Source organism: Rhineura floridana, chromosome 1 (assembly GCF_030035675.1).
Source record: "Rhineura floridana isolate rRhiFlo1 chromosome 1, rRhiFlo1.hap2, whole genome shotgun sequence".
In the NCBI taxonomy this organism is placed as follows: Eukaryota; Metazoa; Chordata; class Lepidosauria; order Squamata; family Rhineuridae; genus Rhineura; species Rhineura floridana.
The window spans coordinates 179,439,878-179,456,463 of NC_084480.1; the positions used below are offsets into that span (position 1 = coordinate 179,439,878).

General features: G+C 44.6%; 1 protein-coding gene across 5 annotated transcripts in view; it reads right to left on the bottom strand.

Annotated features, from left to right (window-relative positions):
- The window catches only part of ADCY2 (adenylate cyclase 2), a 260,383-nt gene that overhangs the window by 80,903 nt on the left and 162,894 nt on the right, over positions 1 to 16,586 (bottom strand). For all 5 annotated transcript variants that reach the window (XM_061588160.1, XM_061588151.1, XM_061588133.1 and 2 more), the window contains exons 5-7: positions 5,500 to 5,648; positions 3,922 to 4,033; positions 1,424 to 1,551 (exon numbers count right to left, since the gene is read on the bottom strand). In XM_061588160.1, the coding sequence (XP_061444144.1) occupies positions 1,424 to 1,551; positions 3,922 to 4,033; positions 5,500 to 5,648 (389 nt within the window). The remainder of the gene's footprint in view (positions 1 to 1,423; positions 1,552 to 3,921; positions 4,034 to 5,499; positions 5,649 to 16,586) is intronic.

Here is a 16,586-nt window from a genome sequence, read left to right on the forward strand (position 1 = left end):
TCGGCTAATAAACCGAGGCTCCATCCAGAAAAGACTGAGATGCTGCTAGTGGGTGGTTCTTCTGACCGGATGGTGGATGTTCAACCTGTCCTGGATGGGGTTGCACTCCCCCTGAAGGAGCAGGTTCATAGCTCAGGTGTTCTCCAGGAACCATCTCTGTCACTTGAGGCTCAGGTAGCCTCAGTGACACGGAGTGCCTTCTACCAACTTCGGTTGGTGGCCCAGCTACGCCCCTATCTGGACACGGATAACCTGGCTTCAATTGTCCATCCTCTGGTAATCTCCAAGTTAGATTACTGCAATGCGCTTTGTGTGGGGCTGCCTTTGAAGACGGTTTGGAAACTGCAGCTTGTGCAAAATGCAGCGGCCAGATTGGTAACAGGAACCAGATGGTTCAAACATATAAAACCGATTCTGGCCCACTTGCATTGGCTGCCTGTATGTTTCTGAGCTCGATTCAAAGTGCTGGTTTTAACCTATAAAGCCTTACACGGCTTGGGACCATAATACCTGATGGAACACCTCTCCAGACACAAATCCACCTGTACACTACGCTCAACATCAAAGGCCCTGCTCCGGGTGCCTACTCCAAGGGAATCTTGGAGTCTGGCAACAAGGGAGAGGGCTTTCTCAGTGGTGGCCCCCAAATTATGGAATGATTTTTTTGACGAGGTGCGCCTGGCTCCAACAGTGTTATCTTTTCGGTGCCAGGTCAAGACTTTCCTCTTCTCCCAGGCATTTTAGCATGTGTTTTTTAATTTTTTTTAAGTGTTTTTAAAGTTGTATATTTGTCTTTAATGTTTTTAATTGTTGTAAACCACCCAGAGAGCTTCGGCTATGGGGCGGTATACAAATGTAATAATAATTTTGCAAAGCAATTTTGCCTAAGATGATGCACCATATAAGCATTTTTGTGGCCACTTTAACCCAGTACATACATTATTGTACCCCTTACTTGGCGGGAGAACTGTACTGCAAAATTTGGAGAAGTGCACATTTTGAAAAATGGCTGTGTTTCAGCTGACGTACTGTTTCAGCAAGCACAGATTAGGTAGGTTTGCTTTTAAATGCAAACTGAATCTCATTCCTTCTCCATCCCTAGTGGATACTACACTGCTGTGACTCTCATGCTACTCAACTTTACCCCATGAAAGGGTCATGAGTGAAAGATTCTTTCACCTCTTCTATGCATCTGACTAAGCTATTAATACATTTCATATAGTACACCCCAAATTCATAGTATGTTTCATTGCTGTAGCTACACAGAGGAAAAAGTTTGCACAATTCAATACAGAACTGAAAATACTGAACTTACTGAAATATAAATGAAAGGAAGTGCTTCAGATTTAAAGCAATCTTATGAAGGTTCATTGGGGATGGAAAGGTTAAAAACAATGTCAAGTTATAAAATGTCTATACCTACTTTATGGCTTCACACATGTCCAGTCCCATTTTCACACAATTCTTGGCATGATTTTGAAGAGATATAGGGAGACCAGACACACAGTAGTAGCAATCTCCCAAGATTTTAATTCTCATACATTCATTTTCCTGAGAGGGAAAAAGAATCAGTCAGGAGACGGCCATTACAGCTACATAAAGCATACCAGGAGTGCTGCAGTAACTGGATGTGCTTGATTTCGTCAAATATATTCCACCTAAAGATAAGGAGGAGGAAGATAACTGGGCTGGAACATGCCAGCTGAAAAGCGCTGTGAGTGCTATGTGCATCCCATTTCCACTGACCTACTTTTCCTGATGTGTGAAATCAGAAGCACGCAGACTACGCAGTATCCAGAGACATAGGAAATTAAATAAAAACTCCTCCTGCATGGTACAAAAAATAGAGATCTCCTTTGGGAAGAGGTTTGAAATTTTAAACACAGGATATTTATTGTCATCCATATTTGAGTGCTTGCAAAAATAGCATCACTTCCTGAGGTTAATCTTCAAAATTATATTGCCACTTTGCTGAGCTCCTTTATGGCACTATAATTAGTCTTTTAAATGATGCCTGATAGCATTATTTTTCATCCGTTCAAAAACAAATACTGTTCCATTAGATGTTAGTGATTTGCAAATCATGTATCATGGAGCTGTAGGGGTTCTTAGAAGTTTCTTAAGAGGTCCTTGGTGAGAAGATCAGTATTATGGGCAAGATGCCCAAAAGACAGATTATCCACCAGTCCTGATCTTCCCCTGTAATGTTCAGCAACAGGAAAGTCTTAAATGCATTCCAGAGTATACTCTCAGACCTCTGTTTATACATTCAACTGAATCAAGGATGCAAGTGTTCAAATGCTTTGCCATGAAAGACTCTCTGCATAAAGAAAGGAGTGTGCCCAGGAGAAGCCTAGGTTGAGCCCACTGACATAAGATATTTGGATTTTTTCCCCATGCAAGCAGGATTTTCTTCATAGGGGATTATTTATAAAGATGCAGCATCCATCTGCAGCATCAAAATAGTGCAGCCCAGAAAAAAGCTTCATCACTTGATTCTATTGAATCTATAAACTGGCCTTCGATTTGCTTAGGGCAGGGATCACCAACTGCACCCAAAGACATCAGGTTGATGGCTCTCGTATTTTATTTTATTTTAAAACAAAATTGAATTTTTTTGGAGGGGAGGGGTTTTTTTTGGCAGATGTGTCCTTTACCCATGGAGGAACTTTTCTGAATATGTGTGTATGCTCTCTGTGTTTGTGTAATTGAGAGAGATGCACTTGGGCAGAGAGGAAGGGAGAGATATCTGTGTGGTCTGTGTATATGTGTGAGAGAGGAAGGTATACTGTACATTAGTCTGTGAGAGAGGGAGAGATGTGTGTGGTGTGTGTTTGTGTTATGCCATACCCCTTGGCAGGCATTTTGTGATTGGCTCCTACAGCACTTTCTCAAATTCTGAAATGTGCCTGCTAGTCCAAAAAGTTTGGCATCCCCTCACTTAGGGTGATAACCAAGGCAAGGCAATCATGAATGAAGAGTACACATTAGACCATGCCTCAAATCTGCAATTCAGAGACATTCCGCAGCCAACATGAAGTGGTTCCATGGCAGATCATTCAATGTGGAAAGTGTTACAAAGGTAGGAAGTGTTAGCATGTTGGTCTAGCACCTAGACGACCAGGGCTCAAATCACTACTCAGCAATGCTCACTAGATGACTTCAGGTCAGTCACTGTTTTTCAGCTTAACTTACCTCACAGGGTTCTTGTGAGAATAAAATGGAGAGAGGAGACCTGTAACATTTTTTTTTAAAAAAAAACCTATTCCTTTTCCTTTTAAACCAAGTCTGCACCATAGTGCAATAAACTATTAAGTAACTGAATGCTGGTTCTGGAATGCAAAAAATTTGCCTTGCAGTATGCCCTGGCTGTCCTTAGCACAACTGTAATGCCAACAGCATGTCTAACAAATAAACAAACCCATCAGTATGGTGACACATCTGATAGAACAGTCTAGTTCCCTAGGTAACTAATACCTTCTCTCAGAACCCTCCCAGTTTCTTATCCCCACAAATGAATGCATTCCTAATGTCACCCATGAACAGATTTATGCAAAATGACTGTTTTTATTCTCCTCCTTTGTGTGTCCTTCCCCCACCCTCTCTGCATTAACTTGTGACAAAAGGATAGTGCGTAAACTATAAATCAGCAACTGGAACCCCCAGGGTCAAATCTGAGAACCACGGGCAGACTCCAGAATTCCCCACGGTACTCAGACTTGGGCCTGAGATAAAGAGGTAGGACTAATGTGAAGACAGCCTAGCGTTTGTGCAAATGCATTTGCTGCAGTCCACTTTGGAAGCTGTAGGGAAAGGAGACCCCAGGTCAACTATCTACCACGCCATCCTCATTCCACTGTAATAAACCAGAGACAAAGACAAGAGTAACCAGCCATTACTGAACCCCTTGGAGATACTTACTTTTGCAATTTGGTCAAACTTGCCAAAGAGCTCATTCAACATGTGCACCAGTTCTCCAGGGGAGCAATCACTAGCCAAGCGAGTGAATCCCACAATGTCGGCATACAGTATGCTACAAGTAAGAGAACTGGAATTTACAATTTTGCCCAGCTTAAAATGAAATATTATTTGGCCTTAAAATTTCCTTGTAGAAACAAACAAGAGTGGTGGATGCACTAAACACCCCAACAGGAGCAGATTCAACTTGCCCACAACCATATTTTGATACTGAACTCACTCAGGGATAATTCACACCTCTATTTTTGATGGCCTAGTGTTGTGACCTGGCCCCCATTCACCTAAGCCTGCCCCTGAGCCAGGACTGTCTGCCCAGAAAGAATTGTGTGTCCCCCGCCGCAATCCGCCACACTGAGGCCTGAAGCTGAACTTCCAGAAGACCTCTTTGAAGAGAAGGACAAGTTACTAGCATATAAACAGGGGCAACTAGTAGCCATCAGGCACTGTTTGGGGGTATAACAGCTCATTTAATAAAGAATAGACAACCTGGCCTAATTTCATGCAGGTGGGAGGAACCTGAAAGGAGAGAAGGAAGGTAGAGCAGGGAAAAAGGCTGAGACAGATGGAGCAATGGAACTGCAGAGGAAGACCTCTGCAAGGGATCTGTTCAGACTTCTGGCAAGAGTGATCTGTGCCTTAGTCAGCAGCCCACTGGGTAGAGAGAGAGCGAGGCAGACCCAACTATTTTTGCCTCTGGCCCCACCCAACACGTGGCATGCAGCCCACAACAGATTACCCCTAAGGGAATGCTGCCCTTGACAGGGAAAAAAGGCTCCCCCTCACCTGCTAGAGATGCCATAGTTAAGCTAGTAATATTCAGCAACACCTGCCTTCTCTGCATCTACCACGGGTGGCTCTCTCCGGTCCTTCTGAGTCTGAGGCAATCCTGCCACTCCAGTATGTGTACTCTGTATCCCTGTGTCTAGAATCGGCCACTTACTGTTCAGTTGAAGATCAGTACCTGCAAAGGCCTCAATAAGGCACCATGGGCCCAGAGCCTGAATAAACCAGCCGATGTGACTGTTCCATTACATCCAATCACCCCCACCCTCACCCTTGAGGCTGAAGCATTCCAGCTTTGCCACACTGAGAATCACCTGAAAGTGGTCATGCTAATCAGTGCTGACTGCAGCCACACAAGTTACCTTGCAGCAACTTTAAAGGGTTCTTTTTGATTTCCATATTTCCCATGAGAAATTTACGACCATTTGTTCAGGTAATAATATTTCGGCCTCTGGATTGCTTTTAAACTTCACATGCCTAATTAAATCCAGCCGTCTTCCCAAAATAAACATGTCACAAGGTTTGCAAAGGTTATTTGTATTAACAGTTCTATGGAATCAACTTACTATATCTGCATGCCCATACATCTGTATCCGATGAAAGACAGAAAGCACAGAAAAGAACAAGGTAGCCTCCTCCCCCTACATTCTGTATAGTCGTTATTAAAACATTTTGCTACTGATGCTAACTAAAGCACTTCAGCACAGAGAACTGGCAAGTGTTTGTACCAAGCAATACCTTACACTGGTGTGCCTTTTGACATATAAATTATGAAAGTTGTTTGTATTTTCCAGCTGGCCTGCTTTGGGTCCTTGTAACCTCTGAATGATCTCAGCTTTCATCTCCATGGCTATATGAGCAGGAAGCAGAGAAAGCAGGAGACGTTCCTGGATTTGAAAAAGGAAAAACAGAAAGATCCAGGCTTCAATTGAGATTAAAGAAGGAACATTTGCTAAGGAAAATGTTAGTTACGTGTTTAGTATTATGAACATGTTTCCTATGAGCAACAGCAGGATGGATTTTCTTCCAAAGATATTTGGGGCAAAACATGATGTGCTATTGTTTGTATCCCAACCCCAACTTTTCTATGGAAAACTGACCGGGCAGGGGCGGGAGGGTTGGCTTCATAATCTTTCCTCCTCCAGTGTCTTTTCCTTATGGGTAGACAAGCAGCAGGGAGGAGGAAGGTGAGACACACAAACCTGCACAAACTCACACCTCTGCTCAAAATTGGCCCTTACAAATTAATTTTTATTTTGTTTTATTTTATTTATTAGATTTATATCCAGCCCTTCTTCACAGTAGGAGCCCAGGGGCATATATTAATGCCCTCTGCTACAAGCATTTGCTTCCAGGAATATAAATTCCTTTGGCAGTGTTGCGCCCCAGACACACACAGGGAGAGTTAGATCAGGGAGAGATGAGGATGAGGTTCCTTGGGGTGTTGGAGGAAGGGAGACAAGCGGGGAGGGTTCTGGCAGCCCACAGACTCCAATGGCCAGCACCGCCATCGAGACAGTTCCAGTCCCACCTGGACTGTTGGGAAGCGACCCTTCGCTTGCGCCATCCACCCCCATGCAGGAATCCCCGCCAAGCACTTCAAAAGCTTCCCAGCTAATCAGCATCCCACTTTCAGAGCCCGCACTGGCACCTAGTGAAGCCCCGCTGTCGGATGGGTTGTATGAGGCTCACCCCTCCTCACCCCGCGTGAGGAGGCGTGAGAAGAGAGACTCTCAGAGGGTGAAACTCCGTTGGAGCTATCGTTTACACACAAAGACCTTCCCTACTTAAGCAGGTGCCTCTCAAGATTCTAGTGCTGAGTCAACTCTCCCCACATGCTGCAGAGACTGCTTAGCTAGGATAGTTAGGGAAAGCAGTGAGTCAGGGTAGACAGGTATATGAAGTGCACTGCTTTGGATGTAACCATAACTCTAATAAAACGAGAAAAAGACATCCCCTCGTCTCAGCCTGTTTCATCTGTCTCTGGGTTGGACAGGTAGGGTCTACAACATTGCAATTTGTCATTGTTCATTTACTTTCCACTTGGCCTTATTATCTCCTATTTGTCTCTCTTGTTCATCAATTAGTCTCTGAGTGCATAGAGAACACCTGTGAAAAGTTCAGAACAGGAGAGACACATCATAAAGGGACAAACTGTAGGCTGAGAATCCACCATTCAAGCACTTCAGCCTGACCATGAGCCTGCAGAGTTGTGGCATCTCTTCACAAGGTTCTTGAGAAGTGGTGTATTAACTCAAAAGCAGATCTACTGGGCAGGCACAGCGTTTCATATTTCAGGCAGAAACTGAGGGAGATGAGGGACATCTAGAGCCTCTTTAATTAGGTACTGACTTTCCCATAACAAAACCCAGAAGTAGACGCCTAATCAAGACACCATCTGGGACTACCTGCCAACTGCACCAACTGGTATGTCTGTTAACAGGGAAGTGCTTGAATAAACTTTTCTTTGGTTCATAGTATTAGCGTCGCTTGTGTTGCATTATGGGACCAGCCTCTCTGTGATCCTCACACCTGTTTGTGATGACAAATGCAGAGGCATTCCTTTTCACTCCAGAAATTACAAGGAGGCAAGTATCAGTAATAATTGACATGGTAAAGACATGACTAGGAAAAGCTCCCAAAGCCTCCTCAGGGAACAGGTTTCCTCCAAACAAGCACAAATGTAAATCCAGACCTAATTTATGACATGTTAAGCAGTGGAGACTGGTAGCTCCAGAGTGAATCCGCTCTGGGTTTTAGTTTGAACTTTTAAGAAGCTGTCCAAGGTGCTGAAACCAATCCTCCAAATAGGTTCAGCACCTTAGACAGCTCCCTGAAAGTTTGGGCTAAACCCAGAGCAGATTCACTGCTCCACTAATATCAGCGCCTCCAGTCTCTACTGCATGTTTGGATTAGTAAAACAAAGTTTGTTTACTCCAAATGCAATAATTTACACTATGCATTTCACATAGATTATAATCTTTAAGCATACCTGGCAGGAAACATACAGCTTACATTATTTGAAAAAATTTTACCCCCTTTTGTGACATCAGCACTCCCCCTCCCATTTCACATGTACATCCAATTTAAGGTTGAGGTTTTGTACAGGTTAGGTAGCACACTATGGGTCCCATGACCATCTACATCTCTACATCGCTCTCAAGGAACAGCTTAGCGCTGGACATCAAATCAAGAAGGGATGAGACCTCTATTGCCTGATTACTTGTTGGTTTAGAAGGGGAGAGCAGGTATAGAAATCTGGATCTTAAACCTTGGGTCCCGATTGGGTCCTTCAGTTCATCTAACTGCAGAACCGCTCTAACAATATGGGAGGCATATAATTTCACTTCTAACCTTATCTTTCTTGAGTCCCATAACAAATGGTTATGCTCAAACCACTTTGCTTTCTGATATAGATTAGGGCACCTTATTTCTTTAGATTAATAAAGTGTATGAATGTACTAGTTAGAAATGCTGTCCTGCAATCTTACAAAATGCACATTAATTACTGTGCATGTGATTTAAATATTCTTTACTTGTAATAAAGCAATATTTGGTATAGATCTACGTGACAGTGTGTGTGTGGGCATAAGGGGTTGATTAGGCATATACTTAGAACAGCACACGGTCATCTCCATGCACAACATTACATTTCCCTCATAAAGAGGTGTGGTAATCATCATATGTGGGTTGGGCACACATAAGGATCCCCACATACATGTCTAACATGGTAGAGTAAGTCTTTAGTACAACATTATGCATGGTATGAAGAAAGCAGATAGACACACATTGTGCTCCCTTCCTCAAACTATGAGAAGCCAGAGTCATCCAATGCAGCTGAATGATAGAAGATTCCAGACAAGAGGAAATACTACTTCACACAGTGGCACATAAACAAACTATGGAATTTGCTGTCACACAATGCTTTGATGCTACTGACTTGGATGGCTTTTAGTGGGGATTAGACAAAAGCATAAAGGATAAGACTATCAGTGGATACCAGTTGCCATGGCTGTATAAGATCTGATACAGCATGCCTCTAAATACTACCACACACTGGGAATCACGAGCAGAAGAGGACAACTGCCTTCATGTCATGCTTGTGGGTTTCCCAGAGGCATTTGGTTGGCCGCTGTGGAAAATAGGATGCTGGACTAGAAAAGCCTTTGACCTAATCCAGCAGGGCTCTTCTATTTTTATGTTCTTAACACCAAAGATACCACACATAGGCAGCTGGTGGCTGTATCTGGTCTGCAGCATATTTGCTGATCCCAAGGATGCCCCCTTATTGTCCACACCTTAGCCACTTTTGTCACTCATGCTAAGAAGCAGACAAAGAGCTCTGTAGTTTCTTCTTCATTCAGCATAAAAAAGACATTTGGTCTTACCGTAAAACAGTTTTCTCTGTGCATGTCAAAAGCTGATCTCAAGTGGGGTAGCTAGCTCCACCTAGTGGTTGAAGGCAGAAGAGTGCTAATGCATTTTTTTCACAAGGACTTCCTGCTCTGCACAGCTCCTTGCTTCAGTTCCTGATGACAAGCCAACCAACAAGGAGGAAAAACAAAGAAAACCACAGCCACAAAAGAGTAGACAACAGCACTCATACACTCTCTGCTGTAGGCCTAAGATGAAAAAATGGTGACGGCAGCCCAGCTCTCCTAGGGAGTGGCCCTGAGATCAGCTTTTGACATGCACAGAGAAAACCGTTTTATGGTAAGACCAAATGTCTTTTCTCTTGTGCATGGAAAAGCTGCTCTCAGGTGGGGCATACCAAAGCTGACCCATGTAGGGTGGGAATATCGCTGGGCTGAGCATACTAGTGATCTGGGAGAATGTGCTGCAGCACCCTCCATCCAAAGGCTGTCTCAGCTGAGGCATATGTGTTGATCGTATAATACTTATTAAAAGTATTAGGTGTGGCCCATGTAGCTGCTCTACAAATCCCTATGATAGATGCATGGCATGAGAATGCTGCTGATGTGGCTGCTGCCCTAGTTGAGTGGGTCACTATCCTGGCCGGCCGGGCTAACTTTAATGAGGTGTAGGCCAGTGTGATGCATGCCTTGATCCACCTAGCGAGCGTGGATGGAGACACCTTCTTCCCTAAAGACGCTGGGTGAAATGACACAAACAAACTGTCGCAGGTGCTTCGTTTTAGAGAGATATACTTTCAGGGCTCTTCGCACATCCAGCTTTCTCTGTGGGGTGAATAGGATTAGGACAGAAGGAAGGAAGTACCAGCTCTTGCTGACAGTGGGAGGTAGACAGTACTTTAGGACGAAAGGAGGGAACAGTACGTAGGGCTACTCTATCCTGATGAAACGCACAGAAATTCTTGTCAACAGAAAGGGCATTCAACTCAGACACTGGACGGGCCACAAGAAAATAGACCTTAAAGGATAGGAGACATAGAGAAATTTGACTTAGGGGTTCAACAGGGGGCTTTTGAAGGGCCGTTAACACCTTGTGTAGATCCCAAGTTGGGTAACGATGGATTGTAGGGGGTGCTGAAGCCATTGCCCCACAAAGAAAACGTTTGAGTAACGGGTGAGATCCCAGCAGTTTTTTAGGAGATGTAGACAGAACTGCTGAAAGGGCTGAAGCCTGACGTCTGAGAATTTTTTGCCTAAGACCCAAAGATAAGCCATCTTGCAGGAAGCAGAGGATCTTGTTGATACCTGCTTTCCTTGGAATTAGACCTTACCTTTGCGACCACAACGAGAAAGCCTTCCATGTAGTCTCATATATTCTAATGGTGGAAGGGCGTCTTGAGGCCATCATAGTTTTCACCACTTGTTCTGGAATGCCTCGCTTTAAGAGGGGTCTCCTCTCAATCTCCAGACATGAAGCGCCAACCAACCAGGGTCTGGGTGAAGAAGCTGTCCCTGTGACAACAGGTCCTCCCTGAGTGTAATTTGCCACGGAGGATCATTCGACAGATTGAGGAGTTCCAGGAACCAGGGTCTCCTTGGCCACCAAGAAGCTATCAGTAGAACTGTTGCCTTTTCAGCTCGGATCTTTTGAAGTACCCTGGGAATGATTGGAAGTGGTGGGAAAGTGTAGAGTTGTCCTTGAGGCCACTGGGACATCAGAGCATCTATGCCTTCTGCCTCTGGTGTCACGTATCTGGAAAAGAATCTTTTTACCTGGTGGTTGAGGTGAGTGGCAAATAGGTCCACTTCGACTGTGCCAAAGCGTCTCACTATTTCCTGAAAGGCCATTGAGTGATCCATTCTCCCCGATGTACCTTCTGTCTGCTGGGCCAATCCGTTTGGCAGCTGTCCTCCCCCTTGAGGTACTCTGCGAGGATAGAGTCCACATGTTTCTCCGCCCACTGAAACAGTGGGGCAGCTTCCTTCTGTAGTTGTGGGGAGCATGTGCCTCCCTAATGATTCAAATGCAATTTGGCCGATACATTGTCTGTCCTGACCAGCACCGCCCCCAATTGTCTGACCTCCATGAAGTGCCTCAGGGCCAGTCAAATTGCCCGAAGTTCCAGGAGACTGATTGAAAGTATCACCTCCTGTGATGACCATGTCCCTTGTATCATCTGGCCGTCGCAAATGGCTCCCAAGCTGGCTGGTGTCTGAGGTGATCAGGGTCCGTGGAGGGTCCTGGAAAGGTACTCCCTTTAGTAAATTGAGTTCGTGCATCCACCACAGCAGGGAGCGACGGACAACTGGAGACAGTGCCACCCTCCGGTGACATCTGGCTGCAATGTCACTTTGAAAAGGTAGTAGCACCCACTGTAGTGGTTGCGAGTGGTGATGTGTCCATGGCATAGTTTGATAGGTTGAGACCAACCCCAAGATGCCTGCCAGATGCATAAGGTCCGCCTGCCAGATGCATAAGATCAGCCACTGGTGAAGCTAGAAGTTGCACTACAGCTGTATTTATCTTGTTCACTCTGTCCTGTGCCAACGTTATGACTCCCTGCTGCGAGTCTATGGTGGCTCCCAAGTGTATTATGCAGCAGGATGGACAAAGCTGGCTCTTGGCTTGGTTGACGAGGAAGCCGTGATCCTTCAGGCATGCCAGGGTGATGTGCAGATCTTTCTAAACCTTGTGGAGGGAAGGAGACCAGAGCAGAAAGTCATCTAGGTAAGACCCCCTGCGTCCTGACGTGTGCCACCAGAGCAACTACGATCTTCGTGAATACTCTGGGGGCAGATGCCAGACCGAACGGCATGGCCCTGAACTGGAAGTGATCCTCCCCCACTGCAAACAGGAGGTAACGTCTGTGGGGCAGAAAAACAGAGACATGTAGATAGGCCTCCTTCAGATCGATGGATGAGAGAAAATCTCCCTTTCTCAATGCCTCCTTAATTGACAGCAAAGTCTCCATGCAGAACCTGTGGTATTTTATGAACTGATTTAAGTTCTTCAAATCGAGTACCGCCCTGAAAGATCCGTCTATTTTCACAACGGTGAAGAATATAGAGTAGTTTCCTGAAAACCTCTCGCCTATTGGGACAGGTTCTATTGCTGCAATATGCAAGATGTGGGCAATTGCTTGTAGGGTCCTTTCCTGTTTGTCTGGAGACGTTGAGAGAGGAGAGGGAATGAACTTGGATGGAGGAAGGGAGATAACTTCCAGCCTCAGTCCGTATCCTTGTTCCCGCCGGGGGCCTTAGGAGGCCATTCAGCCGTTTACTGCCAAGGTCGCTAAGCCACGACCCAGATACCAAGGCTCGGGGGGGTGCTGGATCCCACGAAGGAGACCAGATTGGTTTTGAAGAGAACAAAGGAGGAGTGCCCACCTTGCGGATGGCTTATTTCCACTGTGAAGTCCCTTGGGGGGGGGGACTCCAAGTAAAAAACCTCTAACTTTTTTAAAAAAAATACACAAGCAAGAAATACAGTGAGAAAGGGAAAAAAATGAACACACAACTAAGAAACACAAAACTATACAGGCCTGAACCCCAGAGCAGAGAGAAATCAACCGATCTTGGTGGAAGGCAGAAGAGGACTGAAGTAAGGAGCTGCGCGGAGCAGGAAGTCCTTGTGAAAAAAATGCATTAGCAGTCTTCTGCCTTCAACCGCTAGATGGAGCTAGCTACCCCACCTGAGATCAGCTTTTCCATGCACAGGAGAAACATAGGGATTTCAACAGAGTCCTCTTTGTCCTTTCTGCACTTATCTCAGGGGTGGGGTGGAAGGTAGATCGGGATCTGCTAATGGATCTCTGGGTGATTTCTGGCAAGGATTTCTGATGCTCAATTGTTTAACAATAGCAACAATAAAATGGCTCCCCCTGCAAAATGCACACACACAACAGACTGCTGAAATGAAGAAAGCTTGGGATAATGAAGAATAGATTTTTATGCAGAAGGACTGTGAGCTCAACCCTGTTGTTACTCAGAAGAAATCAGCAAATGCTCAAAGGCACCCTATTCATTAATTCTATGCAGATGTCTTTTGCTCCTGGCTCCAAATGGTGGATCCTGGGGTTCCAGTCAAATACAAAGTAGATTCTGCAAGCCTGAAGTTTGCTTTCCTCTGTGTTTATCTCACCTAAAGAGTGAGTAGCTGTTCAAAGAGGAGCTACTGTTAGCTTCTGTTGTTTACATGGAAAACGATGAAGAGTTCACCTGGGAGGCTTCTGCCAAAGCTCTGAGAAAGAGGGAGTTGAAGTGTTTCCTGTATGTATGTTGTACAGGAATCAGTGGAAAGAGCCAATAGTACTGGCCTTTCAGCATTCATCCACTTCAAAAGATGTCCCCTTTTAAAAATTAGTTGCTGACCTGGTGTTTGGGAGGTAATTTGAAGCCTTTGAGAGCTAACCACTACCTCATATTCCTTCCTCAGCAGCCATTCTCCTGGTTCCTGGCACATTAAAACAGTGAGAGGTGAAATAGATATGGGTGTTAGCTGCATTTGTCACAACTGATGTAGTTTTCTAACTCCCTGAGGTTCTTTTCAGCACAGTACCTTTGTGTCAGTTCTAATGTGGGCAACACAGAACAGGCTGCATTTCTCAGAGATACATGACAAGGCATTGATGTGCCTATTTATTCTCCTTCCCGCATTAGGCAAAAAAAATATTTTAACCCTCAGGCACATCTCTTTCTTCAGAACCAAAGCACAGCTCTGATACAGAGGCCAACAAATTTCCATATATCAATGCTAATTCATTTGACAACACTAGATAAATTATCTAATTGGGGAAACAGCTTGGTTGGCTTGGTACCTTCAATCCTAACAAAACATTACAACAGACAAAAGTGAAACATATTCCTTAAATAACAGATTTCACTCTCTCCTACTGTAATCTCTCTGCCCTCAAATCCAATATATCCCTTCCTGCTTTGCTCCTCCAACTCTACTACCAGTAGTAGAAGCATGGTGGAGCGCAGGCACATACCTGACTTCCCAGCAGGTGAGTCCCTGCTGCTTACTGGGAGGGACAAGGTGACAGCAAGCGCAGCACAGTGCAAACGCACTGACAGGAGCATCAAATCAGCTTGGTTGGTGCATTTGCACTGTGCTGACCTTGCCACCACCATGCCCCTCCCAGTAAGCAGCAGTGACTCGCTTGCTGGGAGGTCAAGTAAGCCCCACCACACCATTTGCTACTGTCTACTGACTCAGTCAAACAAGTCTCCTGCTTGTTTAAACTACTCTGCTCATTCTCTCTCATTGTCTCTTAAGCCTTGAATTTCCTCCTAGAGCATTTATGTGGTGTCACCTCTCTCTCCACCCTCAGAACCCATGGTTTCCACTGATGCCTTCAGCTTATCTGTTTACTCATCATCACCTACAAAAACCAAGAGTAAGTACATGTAAGTGCATTTCTGGATATTCTTCAAAATTTGGATTGTAAGCTGCTTACAGGAGCCTCTCTTTTTTGCTGCTGTTATTCTGCAAAATATTGATGATGCCATATAAAATGGAAGTTCTTAGACGTTTTATTTAAATATTTTAGCACAGATTACCAGCACAATCCTATGCATGTTTATTAAGAAGCAGGCTCCTCAGAGTAGTAGCTCTGGTTGCAGCATAAACACTATTAAGAAGAGAGAGTTGGCAGAAGTAATCCTGTTGGGAAAGCAGCCCTTGACCCTGCCTTCTCTATGCCAGTGGCAACTCCTCAGAATCCTGATTTTGTCTGCACAAGTAAATAATATTTCCCTGCCTCTGCCTGCTAAAAAGGGCTTGCTAACGTTTTTCAAGTGGTTCAAGGGGGTAACCTTTCCTGTGGCTGTCAATGAGGAAGTAACCAAGAAGGCATTTGTCCTGCCCCTGCTCCTCAAAGCATGCACATAGAGATAGAGTTAAATCTTCTTGAGGGCACAAGGTGGGAGCACCAGATTTAAAAGATCCCAGAGTGTGTTCTGTGCCAGCACTAAAACCCATATGGGTGACTGCACAGATGACCAGCTCAAGAACATCAGTTACATAAGCAACCTAGTTCTGTCTGGGTTTTAACAGGAGCATGGGGGAGTCACAAGGTCTTAGGGAGAAAAGGGGAGGTGGAGGTTTATTCATAGTTGACTTGAGAGTTAACACTTTTGCACAGATCCATTCCAGTTATAAACACTTCCCAGGTAGTCATGTGGTAGGCTGGAAAGTGCCATCACAGGGTCAATGGTTTTCTAACTGTGTTCTCAGGAAGCTCTGGGAGCTTATCAGGAGTTCCCTGATGAGAAAAACAGTGAGGCTGGAAGACTCCCTGTAAGCACAGTTTGTTAAACATGCAATGCTACAGGGTGTGTGGTGGGACAGGATGTTGGACAGGTTATGGACACACTCTCAACTGCTACAGGTGTAGCCCAATGGGCCTGTCCAATATCTCCATATGAACTGAGAGCATGCCTTAGATCTGAACCCAGTATTCCCAGCAATAGGCAGAATTTGGTGGCAGACAAGCAAGATTCTTAGGCAGATAATCTGAAATGAAAATGACTCTCCTAAGCCAACACCCTAGCAGCCTGGCTCAACTATCTCCAGTTTTTCTCCTCCTTCCCCTGAACCCATAGAACTGAAAAGAATATCTCCTTCTGATGTCCTGAGCATTAGCTTGACTAAAACATCTTTACCTGAATTAAAAAAAATAAGCCAGTGTATATGAATGCCTGGGGAATATATTTTGCTGAAATACAAAATGAGTGCAGTATTTTATAGGCATTAACATTTATAGTACTGGAAGGTTCAGTGGGCTAGTCACTATGGATGACTGGTCAGAGCCCACTCATATTAATACAACCATGTTAATGCTGACCATGGGCATTTCCTGAGTTTATTGATAGGGCAGAGATCATGCCCTGATGAGCATGTCAGGGTCAAGCTAAATCGCATTAAGATGGAGTACATCTCTGTCTCTTTATATTTCATTCCAATTGCAGCCTAAGAGATGAGGCCAACTGGGCCCGCAGACTTGGATTGCAGCGCCACAAGCAGGGTTCAGCTCTTTCCCTCCTTGCCTTTTTCCTGATTAAAATTGCCCACCCCAACCCCAACCCGAAGCTAAATGACCCATTAGCACAAACCTACAGGCACACGGGGTCTCTATGGAATCTTTCTTCTAAAGAAAAGAAATACACATGAAACCTCCACTTCTCTTTCATCCAAAGGAAATTAAATCCTATAGCATTGCCCTGAACGTCTCGCTGTTCAGAAGTAGACAGCATTTAACAATGAATTAATTTTATGTATAAATTTAGTGCAATAATGTTTCACTAGTTATTAACAGGCTCTTCTCCCTTCAGGATCTACAAATTCCATTTTGTTCAGAATGAAAGTCTTTGCTACTGGATTCATTTTTTAACAGAAGCTGAAAAGCACTTTTCATTCTAGTAAAGAAAGCATTGCTTCAGTTACACATC